Source organism: Rattus norvegicus, chromosome 2 (assembly GCF_021556685.1).
Source record: "Rattus norvegicus strain SHRSP/BbbUtx chromosome 2, alternate assembly SHRSP_T2T, whole genome shotgun sequence".
In the NCBI taxonomy this organism is placed as follows: domain Eukaryota; kingdom Metazoa; phylum Chordata; class Mammalia; order Rodentia; family Muridae; genus Rattus; species Rattus norvegicus.
The window spans coordinates 153,581,717-153,609,357 of record NC_141535.1 but is presented as its reverse complement, the minus strand read 5'-3'; the positions used below and the strand labels follow the sequence as shown (position 1 = coordinate 153,609,357).

At 45.9% G+C, this 27,641-nt stretch overlaps 1 protein-coding gene across 1 annotated transcript; it reads right to left on the bottom strand.

Moving 5' to 3' along the window:
* Nucleotides 1–5,725: 5,725 nt before the first annotated feature.
* On the bottom strand, nucleotides 5,726–25,962 carry Mfsd1 (major facilitator superfamily domain containing 1). The gene is given in 16 exon segments (NM_001191847.1): nucleotides 5,726–6,481; nucleotides 8,025–8,082; nucleotides 8,769–8,816; nucleotides 9,354–9,466; nucleotides 11,242–11,339; nucleotides 12,642–12,798; nucleotides 13,115–13,171; nucleotides 13,830–13,941; nucleotides 14,337–14,435; nucleotides 16,190–16,292; nucleotides 19,025–19,133; nucleotides 20,547–20,614; nucleotides 21,211–21,253; nucleotides 22,869–22,981; nucleotides 23,886–23,938; nucleotides 25,777–25,962. Coding segments are annotated over 16 exon segments (1,395 nt in total). The 5' UTR covers nucleotides 25,937–25,962; the 3' UTR covers nucleotides 5,726–6,477.
* Nucleotides 25,963–27,641: the final 1,679 nt, after the last annotated feature.

The window sequence follows — 27,641 nt, the reverse complement described above, 5'->3', positions numbered from 1 at the left end:
CCAGCTATACCTCTCTTGGGCATATACCCAAAAGATGCCCCAACATATAAAAAAGACACGTGCTCCACTATGTTCATAGCAGCCTTATTTATAATAGCCAGAAGCTGGAAAGAACCCAGATGCCCCTCAACAGAGGAATGGATACAGAAAATGTGGTACATCTACACAATGGAATATTACTCAGCTATCAAAAACAATGACTTTATGAAATTCATAGGCAAATGGAGGGAACTGGAAAATGTCATCCTGAGTGAGGTAACCCAATCACAGAAAAACACACATGGTATGCACTCATTGATAAGTGGCTATTAGCCCAAATGCTTGAATTACCCTAGATGCCTAGAACAAATGAAACTCAAGACGGATGATCAAAATGTGGATGCTTCACTCCTTCTTTAAAAGGGGAACAAGAATACCCTTGGCAGGGAATAGAGAGGCAAAGATTAAAACAGACACAGAAGGAACACTCATTCAGAGCCCACCCCACATGTGGCCCATACATATACAGCCATCTAATTAGACAAGATGGATGAAGCAAAGAAGTGCAGGCCGACAGGAGCCGGATGTAGATCACTCCTGAGAGACACAGCCAGAATACAGCAAACACAGAGGCGAATGCCAGCAGCAAACCACTGAACTGAGAACAGGACCCCCGTTGAAGGAATCAGAGAAAGAACTGGAAGAGCTTGAAGGGGCTCGAGACCCCTTATGAACACAATGCCAAGCAACCAGAGCTTCCAGGGACTAAGCCAATACCTAAAGACTATACATGGACTGACCCTGGACTCTGACCTCATAGGTAGCAATGAATATCCTAGTAAGAGCACCAGTGGAAGGGGAAGCCCTGGGTCCTGCTAAGACTGAACCCCCAGTGAACTAGATTGTTGGGGGGAGGGCGGCAATGGGGGGAGGATGGGGAGGGGAACACCCATAAAGGAGGGGAGGGGGAGGGATTAGGGGGATGTTTGCCTGGAAACCGGGAAAGGGAATAACACTCGAAATGCAAATAAGAAATACTCAGTTAATTAAAAAAAAAAAAGAGTGCTGCTGCTCTTCTTCCTCTTCCTCCTCCTCCTCCTCCTCTTCCTCTTTCTCCTCCTCCTCCCTCTCCTTATCCTCCTCCTCCTCTTCTTGTGTGTGTGGGTGTGGTTTTTTTTTCCTTTGAGGCAGGACCTCATGTATTCCTGGCTGACCTTGAACTCGATGCATAACCGAGGGTGACTTTGAACTCCCAATCCTCTCGGGCCCAGTTGCTGGAATTACAGGCTTGCTCCACGGTACTCCTTGCAGTGCTGAGAATAAAACTCATGGCTTTGTGCTTCTTACACAAGCATTATACCAAAGTACCAATTGCACTGGAATCCAGCTTGGCTAACCAATGAGTCCTCTTCCTCCTCCTCCTCCCTCCTCCTTCCCTTTTCCTCCTGCCCCTCCTTACCTTCTCCTCCTCTTCCTCCTCCTACCCCCTCTCCCTCTTCTACTCCCGCCCCTCTCTTCTTCCTCACCCTCCTCCTCCTTTTCCTTCTTTTCTTCTTCAACAGGTCTTGCCACAGAGCCTTGACTAGCTTGGAACTTGCTATGTCGACCCTTTGAGCTCTGACTCAGATTTCTCCTGGGATTACAGGTGTGTGCCAGCACACTCCAAGACACTGGGCTTTTATTGATCTTACAGGAGCAGGAATGACAAGGTTGCGTCACAGTGAACTCAGAGACTGTGACCACACACACACACACACACACACACACACACACACACACACACACCCTGCACAGATTTCAAGCCAGAAGAGGGAAAGTGGATACCAGCTCCCATCTCTAACCAAGAAGCTATCTACAGTTGGTACTTGTTGGCAAAGGAAAAATTAGGTTTTTCTCTAGTGGAGTCTCACTGGGTATACTGACCACACTTCAGGGTTGGCCAACACAGAATAAACTTAAGGGTGTGTTCTTAGACTTGATTTTGTGTTTAGGTATTCTTTGTCTTACTGGTGTTTTGCTTGTGTATTTGGGTTTCTGTGCCCTACACCTCCATATTCTGTGTGTGTGTGTGTGTGTGTGTGTGTGTGTGTGTGTGTGTCTGCACAGTGTAACCACCAAACTACACAGCTTCATCTGTAGCACAAAAAGGTTTACTGATGATCAGACCGCCAAAGCTGTCTTGGGGGTGGGACAGAAAGAAGCAAAATTGTGGAAAAACAAGAGGATTTTATGTGACAATCAGCAAGGTGAGGGGTTTTTGAGCTGCTACGGGCTGAGGGTAGAGTGAAGTTATGCATGTATTTCTCAGTCCTGGTATGCAGTGGAAACCAGGTTCCTCTTCAGCTTACTTGCATGCTGTTGATTCTAGGCCTGTAGCCCAGACACCTTGGCATCTTTCAGTGTTCATGATGTTCCATGGGGGACTCATGTGGGCCCTGAAGAGTGATTGCTGCTGTGAGGTTCAGGAAGACAGTGCTGGGGTTTCATGAGCAAGACCCAAGTCCTTGCATGGGGCTTGCAGTCTCCAGCTTGCTCTTACTCTCTAGTGTTCATGCATATGGCTGGGCGCCCCTGTGCACACACCTCTTATTGCTTGTTATATCTTGGGACTTGCACAACCTCTGCTTCAGATTCTGAGATCTACCCCTCTGACCAGCTATGACAGCCAATAGCTGGGTTAATGAGATTCAGGGGAGCTGATGGACATTTGGACTGCCATGTTGTATGAGTTTGTCCTTTGAAGTGGGTTCAATGTGTGTCTGCAAGCGGCTTTTTGGTGCTTCTATTTCCTGAAAAAAAAAATTGCTTCTGTTAGCCATCACAGTTCCGTTTTTGAAGTTTTATTCTGAATAGAATTTGAGAAACAGGCTTTGCTGTGCAGCCCTGGCTGGATGTAGCCATCAGGCCTGACTCACATTTACTTTTTGACATGTAAAAGTTGTTCCTATCTATGGAGCACCACCACATGACGTTTGATACTTGTTGCTCAAATCTGAACTGTCTTAGGGTTCCTATTGTAATAAACACTACCACCCAAGCCAACTCGTGGAGGAAAGAGTTCACCTTACAGCTGGTACTGTACCACCCAGAGAAGTCAGGGCCATAGAGGGATGCTTCTGCCTGCCTTGCTCCTCATGGCTTGCTCACCTGCTTTCCCATAGCACCCAGGCTCTTGCGCCCAGGGGTGGAGCCAATCACAGTGAGCTGGGCCCTCCCAGATCAACCATCAATTAGTGAAATCCACAGACTTGTTCATTGGCCAATCTGGTGGGGTCATTTTCTCAATGGATATTTCTTCTTCTAAAATGACTAGCTTCTATCTAGTGGACATAGAATTAGCTAATACAATGTGATTTCTTCACAGCTAAAAAAAAATAGAGAAAGATCTGTTTAGCTTGCGTTTATTTGTTTATTTACTTATTTAATTTACTGAGACTGGATCTCACGTGTAGCTCTGATTGGCCTGGAACTCACTACACAGGCCAATCTGGCTTCAGACTCACAAAGATGATTTGCCACCCTCTGCATCCTGAGTGCTGGAAGTAAAGGCACATGCCAGTGCTGGCTCAGTTAAAAACAACATACACAGCACATCATTGTTACAGCCATCCTGCTGTGCATGGACTTTTTACCACCCTTCATTCATGAGATCATTGCATAAAACTCTTTGTAGAGTTGATCATTCAGGGATGCAGAAGACATGGGCTGTCTTGCTCAGTGAATAGTGGTCCAAGGTGCTAGTCAATAGCTCAGAGATTGCGACCTATGATGAGTGTCTATAGACTAAGGATTTAGAGAACTTGAAAGCTCCAATATTCCTCAAGGGGATGGTCGAGGATGGTCTTTGAGCCTCATTATGTAGGAGTAGTGGCTGATGCATTTAGGTGGAGAAGGGGCTGGGTAAGGGGGAGCAGGAGAAGCAAGCTAGACCCTAAGGCTGAGCAAGCCTGCTAGGTAGTAGAAAGGGTAGAAGCTGCACGTGAGTTTGGGTTGAAAGGGTTGGTGCAAGGCAGATGGCTAAGGCCTCTTCTCCACATTCAGCACTGTGGTCTTTGACTTCGAGAAAAGTTTTATGTGGGGGTTCTCAAGACTTAGTTTGCACTTTTGAACAACTGGAAGCAGTAGGAAGGGAACGAGTCGTAGTTAGAGGGAAAGGATTTGGAGGCAGGGGAATGGTACGTAGACCAGAACAAGGATGCTGGAGAGATGGTAGTATGTGAACTTCAGCCCCAGCAGGATGGAATGGAGAGACAGATTCTGGCGGTGGCTGGGAGCTCCAACTGAAAGGCCTTTCAGGGGCGGTGTGGTGAGAAACCAAGGCACAGGCTTCTGACTAGAGGAGCAGCCCCAAGCCACATGCCTTGGGAAGTGCATTCTGTGGAAGTTAGAGACTTCCACAGGTCTTCCTATTTCAGTACTGGCAAGAGTGCTGAGTTCAAGAGACACCAAGAACCACTTCAGCTTACATACAAGCTGGGTGAGAGAGAGGGACAGGGGAGGGAAGGAGAGGGACGGGGGTGGGGGGCGGGGTGGGGAGAGGCTGCTGGAGTTTGTCTCCTTTATCCTCTTAGTATTGTACCCATTTGGCAAAAACACAAGTGGGTTCCCCTCCCAGGGTGAATAGTCATGTTTTGCACCTCCCCATGAAAACTCACCTGTGCCTAACACATGCATGGCCCTACCCTGGCTCATCCCCTACACTGCATACAACTCTTAAACTACACGTGTGAGAGATTCCCTGTCAGGACATTATAAAGCCAAGATGAAAGATGCTGCCTTAGAATATGTATGATTGCCCAATGGCTTCCTAAGGGTAAATATTAAATAAAAGGTTCTAAGCCAGAGGCAGGCAGTCCACCAACCCTTTTTGGATCATTTTATTTGTATTGCCATTTGTCCTCCAAACAGGTTATTCTAATTACTTTTATTTTATACATTATTCAAAAGGAAAATAGAAAAAGTTTTGTACATACATTATTGCTAGGCACTTGGATAAGCTCACTAACAAACCAGGCAACGTCCCTGCTCGTGTGGAGCTGACAATCTAAGAAGGAACAAATACACCCCAAACCCACAGTGCCGCAAATTCCTCACAAATCAACGTGAGCTGAAAAGGCACAGGATGAGGCTTTCAAAGTTCCTAGGTATCATGAATTGTATATGGTCTGAGTGGCCTGGAGAAGTTTCTATGTTAAAATGATTCCGGGCTGGAAGCTAAGGTTTCTGTTTAACTCAGATGAAAGCAGGTTAGAGTGTGCACTAGAGAATACACTCGAAGGGAAGGAAACCGAAATGGACAGCCCTGTGAGAGGGGCAGGCACCCAACCCGTTACAAACAGGTCCAGGCTCCCTACACCTTGTGTGTACACAGTGGAAAGGACAGGGCCAGTGTGGAGGAGCCACTTCAGGCTCTTGACATGCAAGAGCTACATGTTGGCAAAGCCTTGAAACTCACCAGGGAAGAGTCCCATAACAAAGTATAAACCAAAAGAAAAGGAATACATTGTCAAACTGTTTCCTGCACTGTTTAAGACTCATCATCACTGTGTGGTGTGCGCGCATGTGTGTGTGTGGGGGGTGTGCGTGGGGGGTGGGGGGGTGTGTGCGCATGCGCCAGCCTGAGGGAACCAAAGAATGCTGGATCCCTTGGAGTTGGGTGGCCATGAGTTGCCCCATGCAGATGTTGAGAACTGAACTGGGGTCCTCTTGAAGAGCAGCAAATGTTCTAACCACTGAGCCATCCATCTCTCCAGTCCCTTGATGCCAAAGCTTCAAGTATACAATGCTGTGTACCACATGTACCCTACACCCATAAAACTACTCAAAGAGACCGTGCCTAGGACATTTCCTTTGCTGCAGCTTTGATTTCTAGAGATTATCTTCCACAGAAAACTTGAGGTCAGTGCTGCAATGTTTTACAAATATAACCTCCTGCATTGGTTTTATGTATCCATGTACATAGGTAGCCACCATAAACTGAAGGACACTTTTATTGTCCTTAAAGAAAAGAAAACGTCCACAGGTTTGCTGCTCAGCAGCCACAAGTGACATTCATACACAACCTCCTCATGGGAAGTTCCGAGGGATTGCGTACTGTTCTCCAGGACACAGTGAGTGCGGTTAAGACGCCGTTCTTTATTGTGTACGTAACAGCTTCTACCCCAGACCCTTATGCTTTGGGGGTTTTCCCTTTTTCATGCTATGATGCAAAGGAAAGGCTACATCTGAAGGATGCACTTACTAAAAATCACCCCAACAGAAGATGCAGACCCTGACGAGGTCCTTCCAGAATGTTCCAGAGTCCCTAAACTGTTCACTGTTGACTAAACACTTCCATAACACACGGTTACGAAAGGCTAAAACGGTCTGCGTGAACCTTAAGTAGGTATGTATCAAATATAAATATATTCTCCACTATGTTATTTTTCTAAGTGATTTTCCTGAAGGTTTCCAGTCAGCAGTGAATGCTGTCTCTCTCACGGCAGCCATTTCAGAGTTTCATCTGCAAAACATAACACAGGAAATTACCAAAAGGCAGCAAAAATAGACAGGGAAATCCATACCATTTTCAGAATTAAAAGTGTAACATTGTAAAATACATGATGGTATGTCTGTTTCCTGTTATTTCTAAACATTTTAGCCATTAAGTTTATGATTTAAAGACATATCTATAAATATATGAATCATTTTTATTGGAGCAGCAGTGCACATGAGTGCAGGTGTCCGGGGAAGAAGCCCTGGGTTCCCTGGAGCTGCTGCTCCAGTCATTCCTGAGATACCCAGCATGGGCACTGGGAACGGCCTCTGGCCCTCTGTGAGGGCAGTACACACTTTTAACCAGAGCCGGCCCTTTAACCTTTCACTTCCAATTTTATAGCACGAAAAAGGAGAGTACCCACCCCCCTGCTTTAAGAAACACGGGCTGTTATTCCAGACTTCTTCCTGTTCAAGTCTCAAAATTTAATAATCAGATGATAGGTATATTTAACTTAAAGTTAACTTTAAGTTAAATAAATCTTTAACTCATAAGAAGCTTATGGCTAAACATTTTAGAAATAATAGGAAACAAATACCATATTTTAGCACATACTTATCGAAGAATAACTTAAATCCCAAACTATAGTCTTTAATCTGTTCTGAAGGAATCTGAAGAAAGCAAACAGCATACCAATATCAAGATGTGAACTGGACACAGTCTACAGTCACCAGAGACAGAATGTAATACAACTCAAGACTGGCCCGTGGGCTTGTCTGCTGGGCACTGTCTTGATTGTTAACTGTCAAGGTCCCAGGCACCTCGAAGCCATATTATCCTTGCATAGGAGGTCATGGGCTGTACAGGCAAGGCAGGTGAGCATGAGCCAGTGACGGAGACAGCAAGCAGCATCGCTCCACTGTTCCTGCTTCAAGGTCCTGCCTCAACTTCTCTCAATGAGAGATGGGATTGTAACCTTTGAATGAACGGTTTCCTCCCCAAGGTGCTTTTAGTCCAACTGTTTTAACCAAGCCAAGAATGAAATTAGGTCACAGGGAAAGTTGAAATGTTATCTTAACCACTGTCAAAAGGGCCAGCTGACAGAGAGAAGAGCACACACGGCCAGGGCAGGCGCAGGGCAGGGCTATGCTCCAAGAACGAACCCTGCAGCCTGCACTTCCCAGAAAGCAACAGGTCCTATTTCTTTTCTTTCTTTCATTTTACACCTTGATAGTCATCTTAGATTTCCTGAAATAAGAATTTTGTACTGCTTTTTCTGGACCTAATTATCAGCTCCTAAAAATGAAGAAAGCAACTAATATCTATAATATCCAAACCTAACTTGAAATAAATGCTCCTAGTTAAGAGTTTTAAGATCCCAGCTAGAGAGATGGCTCAGTGATTAAGAGCACTGACTGCTCTTCCAGAGATCCTGAGTTCAATTCCTAGCAATTGCATGGAATCTGATGCCCTCTTCTGGTGTGTCTGAGGACAGCAACAGTGTACTCATATAAGTAATTCTTTTAAAAAAAAGTTTCAAGATCCAATCTTTCCCCCCTTAAGTACTCACTCTGAATGAGAAGGCTTCATTTGTTCCCTTTGTTTTGCAGAATAATTTAGATTCCCACCTAAAACATAAATGAACATAGTCATTTTAAGTAACATGAATAAAATTCAATCATACACACACACATTTGCATAAAGCATGTGCAAGACAAAAAAAAAAATGTCCTATAATCATGCTTTAATTTTAGCTTCACGTTTTCAAGTGTGAAGGTCTGTGCTGTTAGCAAAAACACTGTGTTAAATGTTAGCAATAATGAAAATTAAGAAAAACTAAAACAAATCTAAATTTATGCAGGCAACGTTGTATTACATTCTCCTGAGTATGCCATGCCCTTTAAGGACAGGCAATTAGAAAGATGAATAAAGGCAACATCAAATTCTTATTAAGAAAAAGATTACTCTAATGCTTATTAGCGTGTACTAGTTTTAAATATCTGTTATTTCTAAATCTAAACCAAATACATTCAACCTTAAAGTGAAAATGTTTACTTTTTCTTTTTTTAGAAATGTGACTATGAGGGGCTTAGAGGTTTTTGCTAAGAGATACCTGAGGTTTTATATTGTCAAACACTGACAATCCTAGAATGAACTGTACGGCCCCAACAGTAACGGATGAGACAGTTCAGGGCGTCTGACTATACACAGGCTCCCGCCAGTAAAACAGGAAATCACTAACACAAACTGAAGAAAACGCCGGCCCTTAAGACCACCCACCCGAGATGAAGAAGAAATCCTGAGAACTGCTTACCTCGGGCACGGTTCACCAAGTACAGAAAGACCACAGCTAACAGTGACACTGAAAAACACAGGGCACACTCTAAAGGACACCCATGCGATCAAACTCAAGCCCAGACCAAACTCCTCTTAATCGACATTTTAAAAAACACTTCATTTTTGCTTCTGAGAGCCCTGAAGTACCACAGCACTTCCCCCTAGGGAAGCACTGCTGCTTACCCCAGGGATGGCAGAGCACATCTGAAGCCCTACAGGAGAGGGAGCCAACACACCCCCAGCCAGCACCCACCCTGACCCTCCTTCCTCTCTTCTTGTCCCCAAAACTCCTGGCAGCTCCTAACCAGTTTGTCATTTCAAAGTAGTTCTGTAGGGGTTTCTACCTGAGAAAAACATGTGCCTTTACAAGTGAACAAAATCAGGACATTACCTTAGCCTCCTAGGAACCCAGAGCTACTTCCGAGACCAAGGCCGAGCTGGGCTTCCCGCCCTTACTCGCTAAGGCACGCTGACTAGTTAAACAATATAACAAAGCCCAAGTGTAACAATACCCACCCCTTACTGATATAAAAAGCCAAATGCTGCCACACGGCACACTCACAAGAAACACAGGCGATGAAGAACACCTCCAAAAGCAAGTATCCCCGCGTGTCCAGTATCATGCCAGCGAGGATGGCAATGACGGCCAGCCCAAGGTTCTGAATAGACTGCATGCTACAGTTTCCAGACACAGTAACACATCAGTGTCAAGTCTTCATGCACAGGCTAACCTCACTATTAATATCAGCATCTGAAACCACTCACTACTGGTGCTTACAAAGACTTTCAATCGGGGAGTGAATGGGTAGATTTTTGTTTGAGACAAGGAGACTAGCCCTGGCTGGCCTGGACTCACTCTGTAGATCGAGCTTGCCTCAATTCACCAAGACTCCGACCCCAGAGTGCTGGGACTTGGGTGTGCATCACCACACCCAGAGATTTTAGGGTTTGCCCTGGACTATTTCTGATACTAGACCCTCTGCTCCAAGGCAAGTGACGTGCAAAATGCCTTCCTGAATGAAAGGAGAGTTGTCTGCGTGCGGCCACTGGAGCAGGTGCCCCCTCTGCCTCTGAGAGGCCTGGGGTTGGAGTCAACCTCCAGTGAGCGGCCCTCAGGGAACAGGAGTGCTCACGTCTGCAACTGCGTCTTATGGTTTATTCCACCGGTCTGGCCAGAGGCTGACCCCGCTTCATGGCCAAGTGCAGTTGACGAGACTAAGAAGCACCTGACAGAGAGGACTCCTCTAGGCGAGACTGCTGGTCGCATCCAAAAGGAGTAACTCAGGTGGGAAAGACCTGAATGTGGACAGCACCATCCCATAGGCTGGGGGCCTGAACAGGATAAAAGGGCAGCATGAGGGCTGTTCTAGGTCGTCAACTTGACTGCATCTGAAACTAACTAACCAAATGGAGGGGCACACCATGAGGGGTGCTCACTTAAGCTGAAGTGGCAAAGTCCACTTCTAATCAGGATCTTTCCAGTGGGAAGACACACCTCCGACGTGAGCCACACCTTCTGCTGGAAGCCCATATAAGGACATGGGTGAAGGGAGCTTTTGCCCTCTGCCTGTCGGCTCTCTCCTCATTAGCAAGTCCATTCCTTCACTGGCATTTGAGCCTACTTCTTTGGCATTCTGGCATATACTGAAGACAGCCTAGATACCAGCCTTGTTGACTGAACAACTACTGAATTCTTGGACCTTCTGTTCACACACAGCCATTGTTGGATGTGGTGGTTTGAAAGAAAATGGCCTCCGTAGGCTCAGAGAGTGGCATTAATAGGAGGTGTGGCCTTGCTGGAGGAAGTGAGTCTGCATCTTAGCTCCCTTCCTGCTGCCTTAAGATCAACATGTGGCACTCTCAACTACTTCTCCAGCACCATGTCTGCCTGAATGCTGCCATGTTTCCCTCCATGATAAGAATAACCTGAAACTCTAAAATGTAAGCCAGGCCCAATTAAATGTTTTCCGTTATAAGAGCAGCCATGGTCATGTTGTCCTTCTAAGTCATTTTAATACATACATATATATAGTGAGAGATGCACTCTATAAATTCTGCTACTTTATAGAGAACCCTGAGTAATAGAGAAGGAAAGGAGGACAGGTCTTAGTGTAGATGTATACATGTGTGAGTAAGCAGATGCCCGCACATCTGTCTGCCTGCTTCCTGGCTGCCATGATGGATCTGCCTCACTACAGAAATCAATAGAGCAAAGATGGAAATCTCTAATACCAGGAGCTAAAATGAGCCTCCTCCGTTGGGTTTTTTCCTCAGGTCACAGTTAGGGAAAGTGACCAGAAACACCAGACGCCTGCTTGTTCCTAGTCATAGGCAGGTTCAGAGCTGTTCCAGATCTGAGCACAACTGCATTAGAAGACACGGGCTGCTACGGTAACTATTAACACAACAGACGGTGTACGGATGATCTGTGATGGAAACGCAATACTTACAATCCATAAGCTGTTCCCAGCTGGTGTTCGGGAACTATGAATGCCACCATTGGCCACAATGCACAGGCCAGCAATGAGTAGGAGAACCCCAGCAGACACTAGACGGGAAGGCAGAACGGTACAGTATGCATCAGGTGACAGGTGATACTCATTGAAGATGATCAGTCACAGTGACATACTAGCTAAAACAGAGTATACACCTCCTTACTGTAATTAGACTAAAACTATAAATACAAAGGACAGTCTTGGGCCTCTCTCAGTGCCCTGTTCTGTTATGAACAATTTCACTTGTGATATAAACAGACATAAACTATCTGGGCCCACTCTCCAGTCAAGGGCACAGTTACCTGGCAAAAAGTTCTCACCCAAGTTTTCAGGCAACCTGATTTTCCTTAATTACAAAGGAAGTAGTAAAGGCAGAAGAGTGACTCGATCCTGCTGCTGCCTCTGGATGGTCAGTTCTAACTGAGAAGCAGAGCTGGGAAGGAACCTCCATCACCAGCACTTGTCAGACTCTATGTGAGACTGCCTTCTCCTCAAGACAAAGGCACTAGCCCAGCGCTGTGGGGGCATGCTTGTGGGTGGAGGAGGGCTGTGAGCACAAGGCCAGCCGAGGCTGCACGGTGAACTTGGATGTCACTTTAGCTATATGTAAGCAAGAATAGGTCTCAATTTTTTAAATTTGATTTGAACTTAAATTTAAGTATTTCATGTACCCATCAGGCTGGTAAATATAAAATAATACTGACATCAATACCAGCAAGGAAAATGGGCAGAGCCGTGCGTTGCCAGCAAAGTTACAGGTGAACAGTTAAGTTCCTGTCACACCCGTCAAGGTGACCACTGAGCCTCTGCAGCAGCACAGATACCTCAAGAACCTGCAAGTCCCTACAGGAAGGCTTCGGGAAACTGCCCGCCAGATCCATAACTGCTTATTCTCGATGTTCCTTTAAGAACACGTAAGAGACACAGCACTCAGCCTGTACTCCTTGGAGACCAAACCTCCATGGATGTATTGCAACCTTTTAAACCTAACAGTCAAAGTCAAACAGACAGATACTGGGCCGGAAGACTGGCCACTTTTATGAAATGACTTATTTTAGAAGTTCAGAAAAATGACTGGAAGTGATTAGCTTTCTAATCATGAGACTATTTTATTTCAAATTCTACTTCAGCACTGAAGATTCCCCACTAAATAAGCCAAGTGAAAAAGCAAACTTAATATACTTGTTAAAATATAAATAATAAAATATAAATTAATAATTTTTTAAATTAAATATTCACTTTGTCAAAATTAAAGTCAAGTCACATCCCCCTCAGCGGCCAGCTGGCTTTGCTGGGTGCAGCAAACATGGCCTTAGGGTTCTCTCTGAAGCCCTCAATATCCCTCTCAACGTTACCATGGCAATCCACGGGTTCCAAAAGGTGAAGGCCAGCATCATGTGGGCCACGAGGGTGGTGGCTACCGCACACAGGACCCAGACGATGTTCTTCCCAGTTTTATCCACCAAGAATCCAAATATTGGGGACATAGGAGCTGATATGATATACACAATGCTGCCAGAGAGCATAAGAAGTTAACAGAATGCAACACCTTAGAAACTAAGTCCCCAATGCCCCCTAAAACTACACAAAGCAAAGCGTGACTCCTCCAATTTGTCACCCTTCCAAAATGAGTGCCAGAGAACAAAAATATAAAAATCCAACAATTCTCTGGGTTTTCCCTTTACTCAAAGCCAGGCGTCTGGGATTTGGGGCTGCGATGTCGGGGATGGGGGAAGGGGGAGCTGCGATCACACAGTCTTTGTGGTCTCTGCTCATGAACACTGCGGACATCACATGCAACAAGAACCTACAGCATCACACCAAATACCTGTTGATTGCACTTGCTGACTGGGAAGAAAATCTGAATTTCTCTATGAAGAAGACTCTAAAATTAAAAAGAAAGGTATGCACGTTAGAAAGAACTACTTTGTTTTCAAGAAATAAAGAAAAGGTAAAATTAGCTTAGCATTTAATAAGCTTTCCTTCCACAGTTGTCTCTGATACATCCTAAAGCAATCGACTACAGGTAAGTACTCGTGGACCTACTTCACGGACTGAACCCTGACTGGCCGACACACTTTCAGAACAGCAAATCTAAAAGTACAAGTGTAGAGGCCCATGCAATAGAGTTCTTGCCACAAAGTGACTGCGTAGTCTTGAAGGTTACAGAAACACCAAAGCACATCCCTCCATTTGCACTCTCACACTGCAGCAGCCAACGACTGAGGAGGGAAGCAGACCCTCGAACCCTGAATCTAAGTCTGGCAGAATCCACCTGAGGTAGACAGTGCACAGCCACCACTCACACAGCAGGCAGCCTCCTGATCCAACAACAGAAAGCGGATTTTAAAAGTCTTCCCTAAGAGGATAAAGAAAGTAGTAAGACAATGTTGAACCTGGAGCTAAAACGGCCCACTGTGTCCCAGACTGTAAGACAATCAGTCTACGTATATAGTGTTCATGATAGGAAAATTAACTACAAAAACAGCCCCTCGCTGATGTGACTCAGCGCTCATTACAACTGGAATGCTAGGGACACTCACTTGCCCAGCCCAATAAAAGGGAACACCGCCACGTAGTAGCAGACACAGATGATGAAGACCAGCATCAGGGGTAAGGAGAAGTCCTTTATATCCGTCAACTTAATGACTTCACCTTCAGAAAAGGAAGACACATTACTTCATAAACCTGAGCACCTACAGTTATCATTAGTCATCATTTTTATTCATATAATAATAATAAAGACATTTTCCAGAAAATCCCACATCTATCACCTGTGAGATACAGATACGTTAGTTACCAAGTACTAGGAGGAAGGAAGCAGGAGCTGATATTTACGGGAACTAGATTCGTTTTACTGATATACAAAACAAAATCAAGACTGTACGTTCTGCTAAAACATTAAAGGGGGGATACGAACAAAAACATAGACAAGCAGAAGTGGATCTGGAAACAGCGGCACCGCACCGCGCCGCGCCGCGCCGCGCGCGCACGTTACTGCCCATTACCTTTAAAGGCCCCCTAAGTCCCACACTTCCATGGTGAAGTACCTGTTTTTCCTTGTTCTTTATTTAGTATTTTCTCTGCCCTCCGATCCAAATAAGCAAGGACCAAAGCACAGATTAGTGAAAGAATGCACGTTATACCTCCTAAAAAAGAGAGAGATAAATGTTAAAAAGAAAGGGGAAAGCGGCAGTGTGGCCACTGAGAGGAAAGGCTAAAGGCAGGGCTAAGGAGAGCTACGCAGACACCCGGCAGGCAAACTTCATCACACTGTTTCTCAATAACAACTTGGCAGTTAGACGGAAACTACTGGAACCAAAGGCTCCACTCCTGTAGACTGGGGAGCACACGATGGCCATGGGAAGGTGAAGACAGACAGGCCCTCAGGCTCGCTGTCAGCCGGTCTTAGCCAAATCAGTGCGGCTCACTGAGAGTCCTTGTCTCCAAAACTAAAGTGGAGAATGATCATAGAAGACACCTAATATTGAGCTCTGGCCTCTACATACATGTAACATGTCACCTGCACACACATGTGCACAGAACAATGTGGACACATACATACATGACAGAAAGAAAGAGCAGGGGAGAAACCGTTCTCTGACCTGTACACTATAGAAGATGCTGTAAGGAGAGTCAGCAGCCATGGGTTCTACTGCTGCCCCCGACCAGCTGACAGTTCTGGGTGTAACTTAGCCCTAGCCAGGCCAGTTCCCTGCGCGTGTGACACGAGAAGTGCTCACTCAATGACACAAGTGTCTTTGCTACCTCCAAAGTGCTACGAAACTCTGCACGTGGAGAAAACCAATTGCAAGTACAAAGGCTCATCCGAGACTGTTTGAGAAGGAGTCTGGGACGGACAGGCTTGAGGTGGGATTCTGTTAGCACTGCCCCTCCACCGCCCTCTTGTAACCAGGCTGTGTGCATCAAGCCAATACCAGGAATAAAAGATATTCAAACCGAGCCTTCACCTCACTGCGCCACGAGCCAGTGTGGAGCCCTGCGAGCCACTGACACAGGGGACAGACGCTGCCAGAGTCTGAGGACATGTGCTGAGAACAGCCTGAAAGGGACACGCAGAGCTCCACCCTCTACTTGACGACTCGTCAAGCAGCAAGCAGCACCATGGAACTTTGGCTCAGAGAACTTAGGGACAACAGGGACACACACAATGGGCAAAGACCCCGAACGTTTCAGAAAACTGAGGTAAATATTCTCGTCCTAACAGCAAAGAATGGACCCAGGTTCCTGGCTCTCAACTCAGTGGACTTTGCGCTGATCCACACCTCATCTCTCCAGTGTCCTGGCTGAGCCTGAGCAGAAGGACCCCCGTCTTCCTCCTGCTGCCTGTTACTGTGAGTCACAGAGGTACACTCCCTGAGTGATCTGCCTTCCCACACACAATCTCTTTGAACATACAATATGGAAGTGACTGCACTGAGGAACACAAGGGAGAATCAGATCCTCCTTCAGAAATGGCACTAGAAGTGCAAGCAAGGTACAGGACCATCTTTTTCTTGGTTCTTTTTTTTTTTTTTTTTCGGAGCGGAGCTGGGGACCGAACCCAGGGCCTTGTGCTTCCTAGGTAAGCGCTCTACCACTGAGCTAAATCCCCAGCCCCTAAAAGGAGATTTTTTTTTTTTTGGTTCTTTTTTTTTCCGGAGCTGGGGACCGAACCCAGGGCCTTGTGCTTCCTAGGTAAGCGCTCTACCACTGAGCTAAATCCCCAGCCCCTGGGACCATCTTTTTCTAAACAGTCAACGTAACTAATGAACTGCGGAGGGAAACCACGACCTCTAAGGACAGGAGTCTGGCACTGAGTCCAGAGCTCTTGCCTATTTGGCACACCTCCTACCACAGGCCCTGGGAAGGGACAAGACGTGAGATACAGGGAGTCACTCACCAACCATCAGTGTCACGCCCAGGGTCGTGTGGCCAGCCGAGCCCAGTGATGCTTCAATCTTCCCATACAACCAGCCCATGAGGTTCATGTTCACCGTGCTTCCCTGAGGAAAGAAAGCAACAGGTCTCCCAATTACTAACACCCGAGGAGGTTCGCTCACAGCGGCTTAGTGCAACCAGAATCCAGACCACACGGAAGATCATCTGGTTAGACTGAGGGGGAAGACCCACCTCTAATCTGAGCCACAACTTCCGCCGGAAGCCTGTATAAGGATGCGGAAAAAAGGAAGCTCTTGCTCTTTGCCTGCTTGCTCTCTCCGTGCTATCAAATCCACTCCTTCACTGGCATTAGAACCTACTTCAGGATTCTAGCATTACTGAGACAGCCTTCTTTCTTCAACAACTACCTACTGGACTCCCGGACCTTCTGTTCCTAGGCAACCACTGTTGGATTAGCTGGACTGCAGAGTGTAAGTCATTCTCCTAAATCCCTCTGTATACAGAGCCATTCTATAACTCTTTAGAACCCTGACTGAGACACTTTGGATGTGCTTTGAGGATTTAAAAGACTTACTCCATTCCCAGTGTGCTCTTTCCGCCTTCTTACAGATGTGAGCTCTCCACTGTTCCTGCCATCATGCCTTCCCTCTGCCATCAGAGGCTCTAATCCTCTGACACCATAAGCCCAACTACACACTTTCTTTTATAAGTTGCCTTGGTCATGATCATGGTCATGGAGTTGTTACAACAATAGAGAAGAAGCTGAGACAGTCGGCTGGAGATGAGAGGATTTGCCATCCTGGGTAAGCCTGCCTGCCTGCCTGCCTCCCTCCCTCCCTCCCTCCCTCCCTCCCTCCCTCCCTCCCTCCCTCCCTCCCTCTGCAGTCCTGAAAAGCAGCTCCGGCTGGCTATTTCCTTCCAACTGAACAGAATCAGATACAAAGCAGCAGTCACGCTCCAGCAGTAGGCCAAAATGGGGAAGATGGGTGTGAGGTCCCACTATTGGCAGTACGGCAAGACCTGTGCTCAGGATACGGATGTGGTTTTTGGTACAGCCAATAGCATGTGCCGACAAAGTATGTCAGAAGATGGAGGGTGGTGGAACACAGGATGACAGCAATGTTCTGTATAAGAAACCACATGAAGAGAAACTCCACCAAGAACTGATCTGAGGAATGGTGGGGAGAATGTGAAGAATGGCGTGAGTTCAGTTCAGAGAAGCTGAACGGTTTGTATGAGTCAGAAAGGCCTGGACAGAGACAGTGACAGCAAACACACCTGAGGAATTCAAGGGACAGCCCGGACAAGTGTTATTAACCTGGAAACAAGGCAATGCCATTAAATCCTGAAAAACTAGGTCAGAACTACAAGGCTCTGGGCGCTGAAAGAAGAGATACCAAAGGTCACGTCCTACAGCACTCTCACATTTATAACCAGGAGGAGAGAGAGAGGAGGATCTGAGGGAGAGGAGGAGAGAAGAGAGATCGGGCCTGAGTCTCAGGAACTAACAGGGTGGAGGGAGGCACTGCTCAGCTGGGAAACAAAGCAAGCTTCCCAGCAGTCTCGAACTCCTCAGGAGAGCTGCTGCTGTACTAGCGCCTGGCTTAGTGCTTCCCGAAACAGTGAGCTTAAAAGGAGCAAATTACAAAGGAAAAGAATACTCGACCCCAGACCCCAGACCCCAGCCATACAGGGGTGGGGATACTTAAGATTTCCTATCTCACAGGATGCATTAATCAAACCATTACATCTCCTGGGAACCCTCCCTAAGACAAAATATAAAACACCACAATCATTTCTAGTTCTAAACACCAGGAATCTCGCTGGCAGAGACAAGTCCAACGAGATGTGAGCCTCATGGTGAGGAAACCCAACCTCCTGTCAGATGACTTAGATCTGGAACATGCCTGATCAGGAACTGAAGAGCCTTCGCATAGCAACTGCAAACAATTAATACTGAAAGCAAAACAGTGGGGGCAGTTGGTGAAGACCCCTGGTGGGAAAGGACTTCATCTGTGTGAGGTGAAGCATCAAAAGTTTGTGGTGTCTCACACCTTTAAACCCACCACTCTAAAGGCAGAGGCGAGCAGACCTCTGTAAGTCCAATACGAGCTTGATCTACACAGCAAGTTCAAGGCCAGTCAGAACTCTGTAAAAAAAAAAAAAGTTAACTGAGAGAGAATAGGCTGCTCTACCATAGACTGAGCCTCCTACTAATGGAAATGTGCAAGCAGAACATGGATGGATAGATGGACAGACAGATGGACAGAGGGATGGACAGATACATGGACAGATGGGTAGGTGGGTGGGTTGATCAGTGGAGAGAGTTTTGAGGCAAGGTACCAAAATGGGTGAGAAATAAGGCAAGCGTTACTCAGATGCTTTGAACTAATGGATGTTTATGAGTGCTTCACTAAAGACAGAATAAATGTTAATCTAAGTCCTACTAGAGAAATGTATAAAAACAGGGGCTAGAAGCGGCTCCATGGTGAGAATGCTTTGTGCAATCAGGAAGACAAGAATTCAGATCACAGCTCCCAGGTAACAGCCAACTGTCCCCTGCATGCCTAATAACTCAGATCTGCGGAGATGGGAGACTGCTGCCCTCAAATGAACAAGTGGAGAGTGACGAGGAGGTCCTCTTCCGACCTCTGCACTCAGAGGCACCAATACAGACACACAAGTAAGCATTTTTAAAAGAAAGCTATCGAAATCACTGCCTACTTCTTCACATCCAAGTGCGCCCTAGCATACTTCTTTCTAGGACTGAAGAAATCATTACAAGACTCAACTTGTGCTTCCCATTGGGCCCCACCACAACCGTCACCATACTTACAATTCTGGCCATGCTGAGTTGAAGTCCAAACACCAGGTTTAATTCTTTGCCTTTAAACCAGCTCACAGCATATGTATTCTGGGCAACCGCTAAGGACTCTCCCCCAATCCTAAATATGGGAGAAAAGTCATAGCTTTGAAAGAAATTCCAGTAAGCCATTTTCGTCCTCCCAGAGTAAAGTGGGATCTTGAATGGAGAAGGGCTTAAGTGCTTCGGCCAGCGAGACACAGTGAAGCAAGACTGTGTGACCATGACCATCCAAGGATGGCAACTGCCATTTCAGTCCAACACTCACGGCTGGACACAAGCCACACAAGAGGAACACAAGAGGAGTGAAAATAAACATGCCCTTCAGGGCACACAACCCAAGTATCCAACATGCAGAACAACAAGCTTCCAGATGATTCCAGCCTCCTGCCTCACGTGAATCTCTACAGCAGACATTCCAGACATCGGGGCACAGGCAACCCACCCACACCCTCTAAAATGCAATTACTATTTTCTATTGTGATTTGGCTGAATTAACTAGAAATCACAGGCAATGAAATAAGATATACCATGTGTCCTACGCAAAGCACCGACACGGAGGGGAATCCTTCATTCGCATTTTGTACAGATGGAAACTCATTTTCTGGTCAACACTCGAGGCTCCTGCATGGTCGACGTTCTTCTACTGCTTGGGCTTTGACTTTCCTTCTCTTAGACCCACGTGTCTATCACTACCCCTTGAGATCCTGCATGGCACTGTCCTAGCAAAGCCATCATCCTTCTCGTGTACACATCAGTCCCCACACTTCCTTCTACACTGTCCCACTTCACCCATGTGGCCATTTAACCTCTTTCATGCTCTTATACACGCTGTCTCCTCTGGCGATGTGCTACATCGATCTACACGCCCTGGTGCCTCTGGGAAAAAAAGACCTCTTTCTGCATACTGTATCTCTCAGGGTAGGATGCCTGAGGCTGGCCTCAGAATAGGTTTGTGGAACAGACACTGAAATGTACATGGGGAAGTCACCCTGAGATTCTGTGCTAATTCAAGACACCACAATGGGGGGCAGAAAGACATATCTGCCACTCGCTAAGGAAGAGGAGGATGCCCAAAGTAAACAACCTAGAAATTGATGGTTCATACTTCTGCCAATGAGACTTAAGTAAGTTTTCAATATAATCAAGTTTCAAAATAAATTCTCACAAGCTCCCAGAATTCTCCTCACGGGACTCCACTCTTGGGCCAACAGTGAGGAATTATTTCAGATCTTTGAAACATAGCCTATATATGTAAGTGTACTTCTTAGTTGATTTAACTAAGACTTAGTTTTCTGAGTCATCGTGGTTAGCTTGTAGGGTTTGAATATTTTAAACTTCTTCAGAAATGATGCTTTCTTTTAAATCCTTAGTAAAGCACTACTAGGGTGGGTCAGTGGACTGGTTGGAATATGGGAGGCCCTAGCTTTAACCCTCGGCATCACAGATCCTTAATAAGCGTGCTAAGATAACATGAAATTAAGCTATAACTTACCCAAACACAAACCTCCCAAGCTCCATCAGCCAAAATGCATTAAATATTCCACCCAGAGCAAAAATGACCTGCAATATGAATAGTAATAAAAATAAAACAGGATATTTAAACAGAGTAAATAACAAGACAAATCCTCATTTCCACGTCACTTTCACTAGCCCGCACTAATAAATCCAAGAAATTAAAATAAGAATGTTCATGCATTTAGCAGGACTTCTAGTCACCAGGAGGCAAGCCTCCAGCATATCTGCGAGGAATCTTTTGGGTTAGGTTAACCCACGTGCAAAGACCCACCCCAGCGTGCGTGGCACCATTCTATGGGCTGAGCAGCATAAAAAAGAAATTGAACTGAGCATGCACCCGCCACTTCCTGTTTCCTGACGGCCGGAGTCATGGCTCCGGCCACCATGCCTCCCCTCAAGCAGTGGGCTGGAACAAACCCTTCTCCTTCCTAAGTGGCTTCTGCCAGTCAGAGCAATGAGGAGGTGACTAAGACAATGTAATTTAAGGCTTAAAATGAATGATACCACGTGGCCATTCACGGGCCTGAGTAATTGACAAACAAATCCATTCATTCATTCAGCATATTTTTGCTAAGGGAATTAATTAAATAAGACTGCAAAGTTATTGTCAAGTAATGAGTAAATATTTGGGCTTTTCTTACCTGTCCGATGCAAACAAAGCAGCTAAAAATAACTGTGCCCCATCTGTGTGAGAGAGAAAATGTCATTTCTTCACATTATTGCTGGTAACCAGAGTCCTGTACTAATAACCAGCTTGGGTTTTCTTTGCCCACTCTGCATCCAAGGAAGGTGACCACTCATTTGCAACCTTCCAGATCCATTAACTAACATTAAGTTCTGACAGGATTCCCGAGGTTCCGCAACGGCACACGTTCATTTACCAATTATTACCTCTTAAAACGTAAATGATCTTCCCCAAGTTCTCATTTAGAAATAATGGAACTCCTCTATTAAATTCCTACTTAGGGTGTAGGGCAGGAGGCTAGTAAGAACACTCAGTAGTTAAGACCATGCACTACTCTTGAAGAGGGCCCAGGGTCACCCCTGGGCTTGAAGAGGCAGCTCACCACCGCCTGTGACTCCAGCTTCTGAGATCGGACTCCTGAGCTGGCCCCTGGGAGCAACGCCACACACAGTGCGTGCACAAAAATAAATCTTCATTTTACTCATTTAGAACTGATTCCAGGAAAATCTACAGTAGATAATTTTAAGTCAGCTATAGTCCTTGGTAACTAAAACCTACTTTTAGAAGGCATTTCTACGCCAAGTTAGTGGAGTTACAGGTCCAACTACAGTCTATTAATATTTCACCAGAGCCACAAAGTGGGATTAGAAGACTTCAAAAGTCATCAGAGCCAACTGCATTTCTGAAACTAAAATTCACTCAGAACCCTTGGACAATCATGGCCCGAATATTCTCTAAAACTGGGAAAGTCAATGTCCCAAGAAGGTTTATATAACCCCTGTGAAAAGCAGTTCCTCCGCCGTATAAGTGGAATTAGTTTTCCTAAAAAATCAGCTAATTCTATCCCTTCAGACCCAGTAAAATCTAAGCACTTCCTTAATACTCAACTGTTTGAGGTTCTTAAAAGCAAACCCCCAAACCTAAACACACCAGGGTGTTTCAACCCTTACCCAGTAAGGAAACAGTTAAAACCACTCCGCAGCTCCACTTCTGCCCTCTGAGGGAAGCCCCAGCTGATGTTCCCTAAGCCTCCGTTCAAACACAGCCAATGAGAAAGGGGAAAAGTGACAAAGCGCATGGAACCATTCCTCTTCAGCGCCTAATGACCAGGGCCACAAAAAGTTCAATGGCCAAAGACAGGCAGACATAGAGGGGGAAAGTCTTGAGTCTTAACAGAGCTGAGGGATGACTCTCCACCTATGTGCAAAGACTTTACAACTCCATCTCTCATTTAATCCCTAGAAGCTCATAAGGTGGGAGTCAATGCCCCTACTGAGCAGGGAGGAAGCAGAAGCTTAGGAAGCGCTAAGTGTTAGCATAACAGGGACTTGACCAAGCGACAACTCACACATGTTCGTCTAACCCAATTTAAGAGCATAATTTACCCCAGAAAACTGATGACCTTACTCCATCAGCAGCATCTACTAGGCCTGACCCTAATTAATAAACCAACCAGGCTTCAAGGATCAAGTCTAGAGCCAAAACCAACCTTAAAAAACAAAAACCAAATCTTCATGTCCATCAGATGTCAATTCACAAGTCTATTCAGTTCTTTGAAGAAAAACTTCAACCCATTCCTGCATTCTAATAACCAGCACTTTTTTGCAAGCTTACCTTATTCCAAATATGCGGTCTATCAGAAAGCCACCCAAGAAACACAAAATTACATTGGGCCAAGAATACCAGGCGTACAGCAGCATGAATTTCGTGGTATTCACTTGCATGTCCTAGATAGGGAGAAAAAAAAAAGTTTTCCCATACAGTTTCTGCAATTAACAAATCAAAGCAAAACATGGCAACAGCCGTGTTTCTGTATAGGGCAAGTTTCTTAACCATTTGTGAACTGTTTACTTCCTTGAGACTCTGAAAGTTACAACCCTTGCCCTTAGAATAACAGCCATACCTGGGGACATCTTACTTCCACATACTATCCCTGGGCCTTGTGGACTGCAGGACCTGTCACTGGTAGGGAAGCCAGCTCGGTCCTTTTCTATCACCTACGTTCTTCCTTCTTCCTTTCTGTCTGCATTATGGACGCCTCCCAAACAGAAAATAATCATTGTTGCCTGATCTTATAGATGCTACCCTCCTTAACTCCTACTAGAATGCAAAGGGCAGCCTGTGCATTTTTTCTCTGCCTAATGGCTTAAAAAAATGCACATGACAATGGTCTAAATGACCAAGAAACAACAAATATCAAATATAATTTTACAATTCAAAACCAGACAAGAATGCAAATAGGGCCAATACTCAGCAGCCAGTATCCATATTTATAAAAGTAAATAATAGCAAAGTTTATCTAAGAAGGCCAAAGCTGTCCCACCATTCACTCATGGTTCATTCACTCATGGTGTAAAATTCCTACCAAAACTAGCATTTCTGGTGACATTGTGGGCCCAGTCCATAAGTATCTACCTAGAGAATAAAGCCATCTCAAGTCATGCATATGTTACTCATGAGTTCTTTAGGGAAGCAAATTTGATCTCTGCAGCTTGTGGGTCTGGTGATAACAGACACTAGAGGAGAAAGCGGACCTCTCAGATGGGGCACCCTGAGCGTCCGCTGTGTCTCAGCATCTACGAGTCAGTGCTCCAAACCAGAGCCGCACAAGAACGTGGAGAACCAACTCACCCGTTTAACCTGAGTCTGGAGGGCTCCGGGGTTGTCGTAGCAGAAATAGCTGCCTAGAAAAGGGAGCACACGTATTTCATTCAGATTGATCATGTCTACATGATACAGACAACTCCTGACTAGGAACTCCCCCATGTGTTTAAGGTTTACTACGGCTGACACTGAAAACAGGTTTTTTGCTTGTTTCCCACCACTTCCTTGTCTACCACCCGAAAGACCTTCCACAATTTAGCGGTGTGCATACACAGCAAATACCAGAAACCTGACTAAGAGGTCAACATCGACTGCTTTTGATCATCTTGTTTCCTTCATTCCTCCCACGCTTATCCCTGTATTAACATCTTCATGAAATCGCTGCATTTTCCTTACTTTAAAAAAAAATTCTACGAGCATCCTCTATGGGTGCCACAATAGCTGTTCTCACTTTACTCCAAAGCAGTATTCAGCTATTCAAACCAAGCCAGTATTTGAAATAAATTCTGATCCTGTGAGCAGAGAACAAACAAACAAACAAACAAACATCATACCCAGGAGCAAATAACTGAGTGAATACGGTCTAGAAACAAGAACGCGACTGCAAGTCTAAGGGATCAAATGAAAAATAGCAACATCTCCTGAGCAATTAGAAACGGGAGTGGGGGGGAAACCGGCAGACTTAAGGCCCCAAGTTAGCACTGCCCGTTTCCACGCTGACAGTAAAATACACCAAGCTACAGTCCAAAGGTGGAGACGGTGGCTAGAGAGGCAGGACTCTGGTTTCTCAAACCCAAACATTGAGCCCAATCTACCTACCAAAAATAACTACCAAAAATAACCTGTGAGCTAGAGTACGGGCAATTTCTTCAAGTGTTTTGTCTTTGCTTACTGGTTCTAAACCTAGGAACTTCTGGTTTAGGATTTAACTGCTTATAAGAAATTCAATATCATGGTTGGTTTGTTCGTTTGTTGAGACAAGATCTCACTTTGTAACCCTGGCTGGCCTCTCTAACTCACAGGGATTCCTTGGCTTCCATGAGCCTGGTTGGGCTAGGGCAAATGATTGAGGGATCCCGGAGTTCAGGTCTCTGCCTTCCAGTACTGAGATTAAGAAGGGTACCACCATGACCAGCTCAATACCACGTTTCTTTTTTCTTTCTTTCTTTCTTTTTTTTTTTGAAGTTGGGGACCGAACCCAGGGCTTTGCACTTGCTAGGCAAGTGCTCTACCACTGAGCTAAATCCCCAACCCCATAATACCACGTTTCAAAGCAAATAGGTACCATCTTCCCAAAAAACTAGAAACCAGAGCCCAAAGTATCTTTTATACACCAGGAGCATTTGTGAATCTGACCCCTGAAAACACACTTTCAAGCCAAGCCAGGGGTTATAAATCCGAACAGTTTCAATGTAAACTAAAAACTGTAACACAGGAGGGAAGGTAGTCTAATGAAAGTGTTCTCCCGGGGATCAGATTTCATAAGTGAAACCAACTTAACAAGCGTGGTCTTGCAGGACTGCCCCACAGAGGAAAGGTAAGTGAAGAATCCTACGAAGGTGTTCAGAGCGGTGAACACTATCCAAAGCGGGTCCGAGCTCTAAAAGAATGTAAAGGAAAGCACTGGGTGGCGGGAGGGGTTCCTGGGGAGGGAGGAAGAGGGACTTAGTCACGCTCCGAAATTCCCCGGAGCAACGTTCTGACACTCGAGCACAGGGCTCCGGGGGAAAGATCTGAGATTCCTACTCATCTGCGTCCCCATGGAGGAGATGCTGTGCTACGGGGCTTGGCAGGAACAAAAGTCACCTCCCTCGCGACGCTTGGAAAAAGCGGGCTCCCAAGCCCCGGCAGCAGCGCGGATCCGGAGACCCGAACCCCGAGATCCCTCAATCATCTGCCCTAGCCCAACCCCGCTCACCGAAGCCAAGGAAGCACATCAGCAAAAGCACCACAAGCCGGTGCGCCAGGTGGCTGGGGTCGCAGAGCGCGGGCAGAGCGCGAGGGGCGCCCTGGAGTGCGCTGTCCGCCTCCGGGCGGCCCCCAAGCAGCGCCCGTTCTTCCCCATCTTCCTCCTCCATCGGTCCGGAATGGAGCAGGAAGCAGAGGCAGGGTGGCAGTGGCGGCGCTCACGTGACCGCGTACGCTCACGTGACTCTCTCGGGTCACGCCTCCCCGCGCTCACGTGAACGGCGGTTCACGTGGTGTCGGGACTAGTGTTCTTTCTTTTCTGCTGATGTGGTGCACATAGGGGAAGGAGTGGAAGTAGGTGACCTGGTCCTGTGGAATAGGGTTCTTCCTCATTAGCATCTGATTTAAAGCCGTTAGGAAATGCTGGTGCAGAAGTCCTGGTGGAAGGCTTGACCAGAGTTAGAGTCCTTCTCATTGCTAAGTCCTCCACACTCCTCACTTCCAGCTCTTCATGCTCCCAGACCTGACGAAACATCTGATGTACCGGGCACTTATGTACTAAAAAAGAGTACAAATTCTCTCACCTCAGAATATTGGTGAGAGAATTTACTTAGGGAGACGGACAGAAAATAATAATGCGAATAGATGAGTGGATGGATGGATGGATGGATGGATGGATGGATGGATGGATGGATAACTTCGGCTGAAATAAATAGGCATTGAATTCCCCAAAAATGGCTGGTCTTGGATTTATACGTTTATAATTTCACGTTTATATTATCTTGGAATAAGAAGTCAAGAGTAAAAAAAAAAAGTCTTTATGAGACATTCAAAGTTTTCCAGCAGAATACTGAGACCACTAGGTTTGTTTTGAGAAGCTTGATTTGGCAAAACAGCCTTCTACCACACTTTTCTAGGTGTGCCGAGTGTTTGCACTAGAATTTTAAGTGTAGCAAGACTAGGTGCTAAATAGCTGTGAAGCACGCTGCAGAAGTGAAAGTGAGAGGCTCAAAGACGGACCTTGGAAGGTCAAAAGGTTTGGCACCAAAGAGTGTACCAGTGACTGCTTACAAAGTAAATTGGGGATGTGTTTAAAAACTAGCACATGAGGTTTGAAAGAGGAGGAGGGCTTTTGAGTGTCTCCTAGATTTCTAGGTTGGGCCCTCCAAAGAGATCCAAACATAGGGGATGGGGAAGCAGAAGGACTGTGTCAGAGTGATACCGTTTGGAATGTTTATACATAGCCTGCTTGTTACCTTGAAGTCCCCTGACTAACACTGTGCTTTGTCAGCACAGTGGTCATACCCCATTTTGGGCTGATTTTTTCACTCAGCATTAGCTGTACTACAGTGAAGGGCCAGGACCAGCATTTTACTCTCCCTGGCTTTGCCCATCGGAGCGATTACTGAGTCTTGTGGTGGCTAATTTTATGTCAACTTGACACAAGCTGAAGTCATTAGAGAGGAAGGAGCCTCAGTTAAGAAAATGCCTCCATGGAGTGAGCCTGTAGGCAAGTTTGTAGGACATTTTCTTAATTAGTGATTGTTGGGGAGGGCCCGGCTATCCTTGGGTTGGTACTCTGGGGTTCTGTAAGAAAGCAGGAAGAACAAGCCATGAGGAGGAAGCCAGTGAGCAGCACTCTTCCATGGCCTCTGCATCAGCTCCTGCGTCCAGTTCCTGCCCTGTTTGAGGTCCTATCCTGACTTCCTTCAGGGATGGACTGTGCTGTGGAAGTGTAAGCTAAATAAGTCCTTTCCTCCCTAGCTTGCTTTGGTCATAAGGTTTCATCAAAGCAATAGAAACCCTAACTAAGACAAGTCTAATGGCTAAATCAAAGAGCAACTTTAATTTAAAATGTTATATATTTTAAAAATA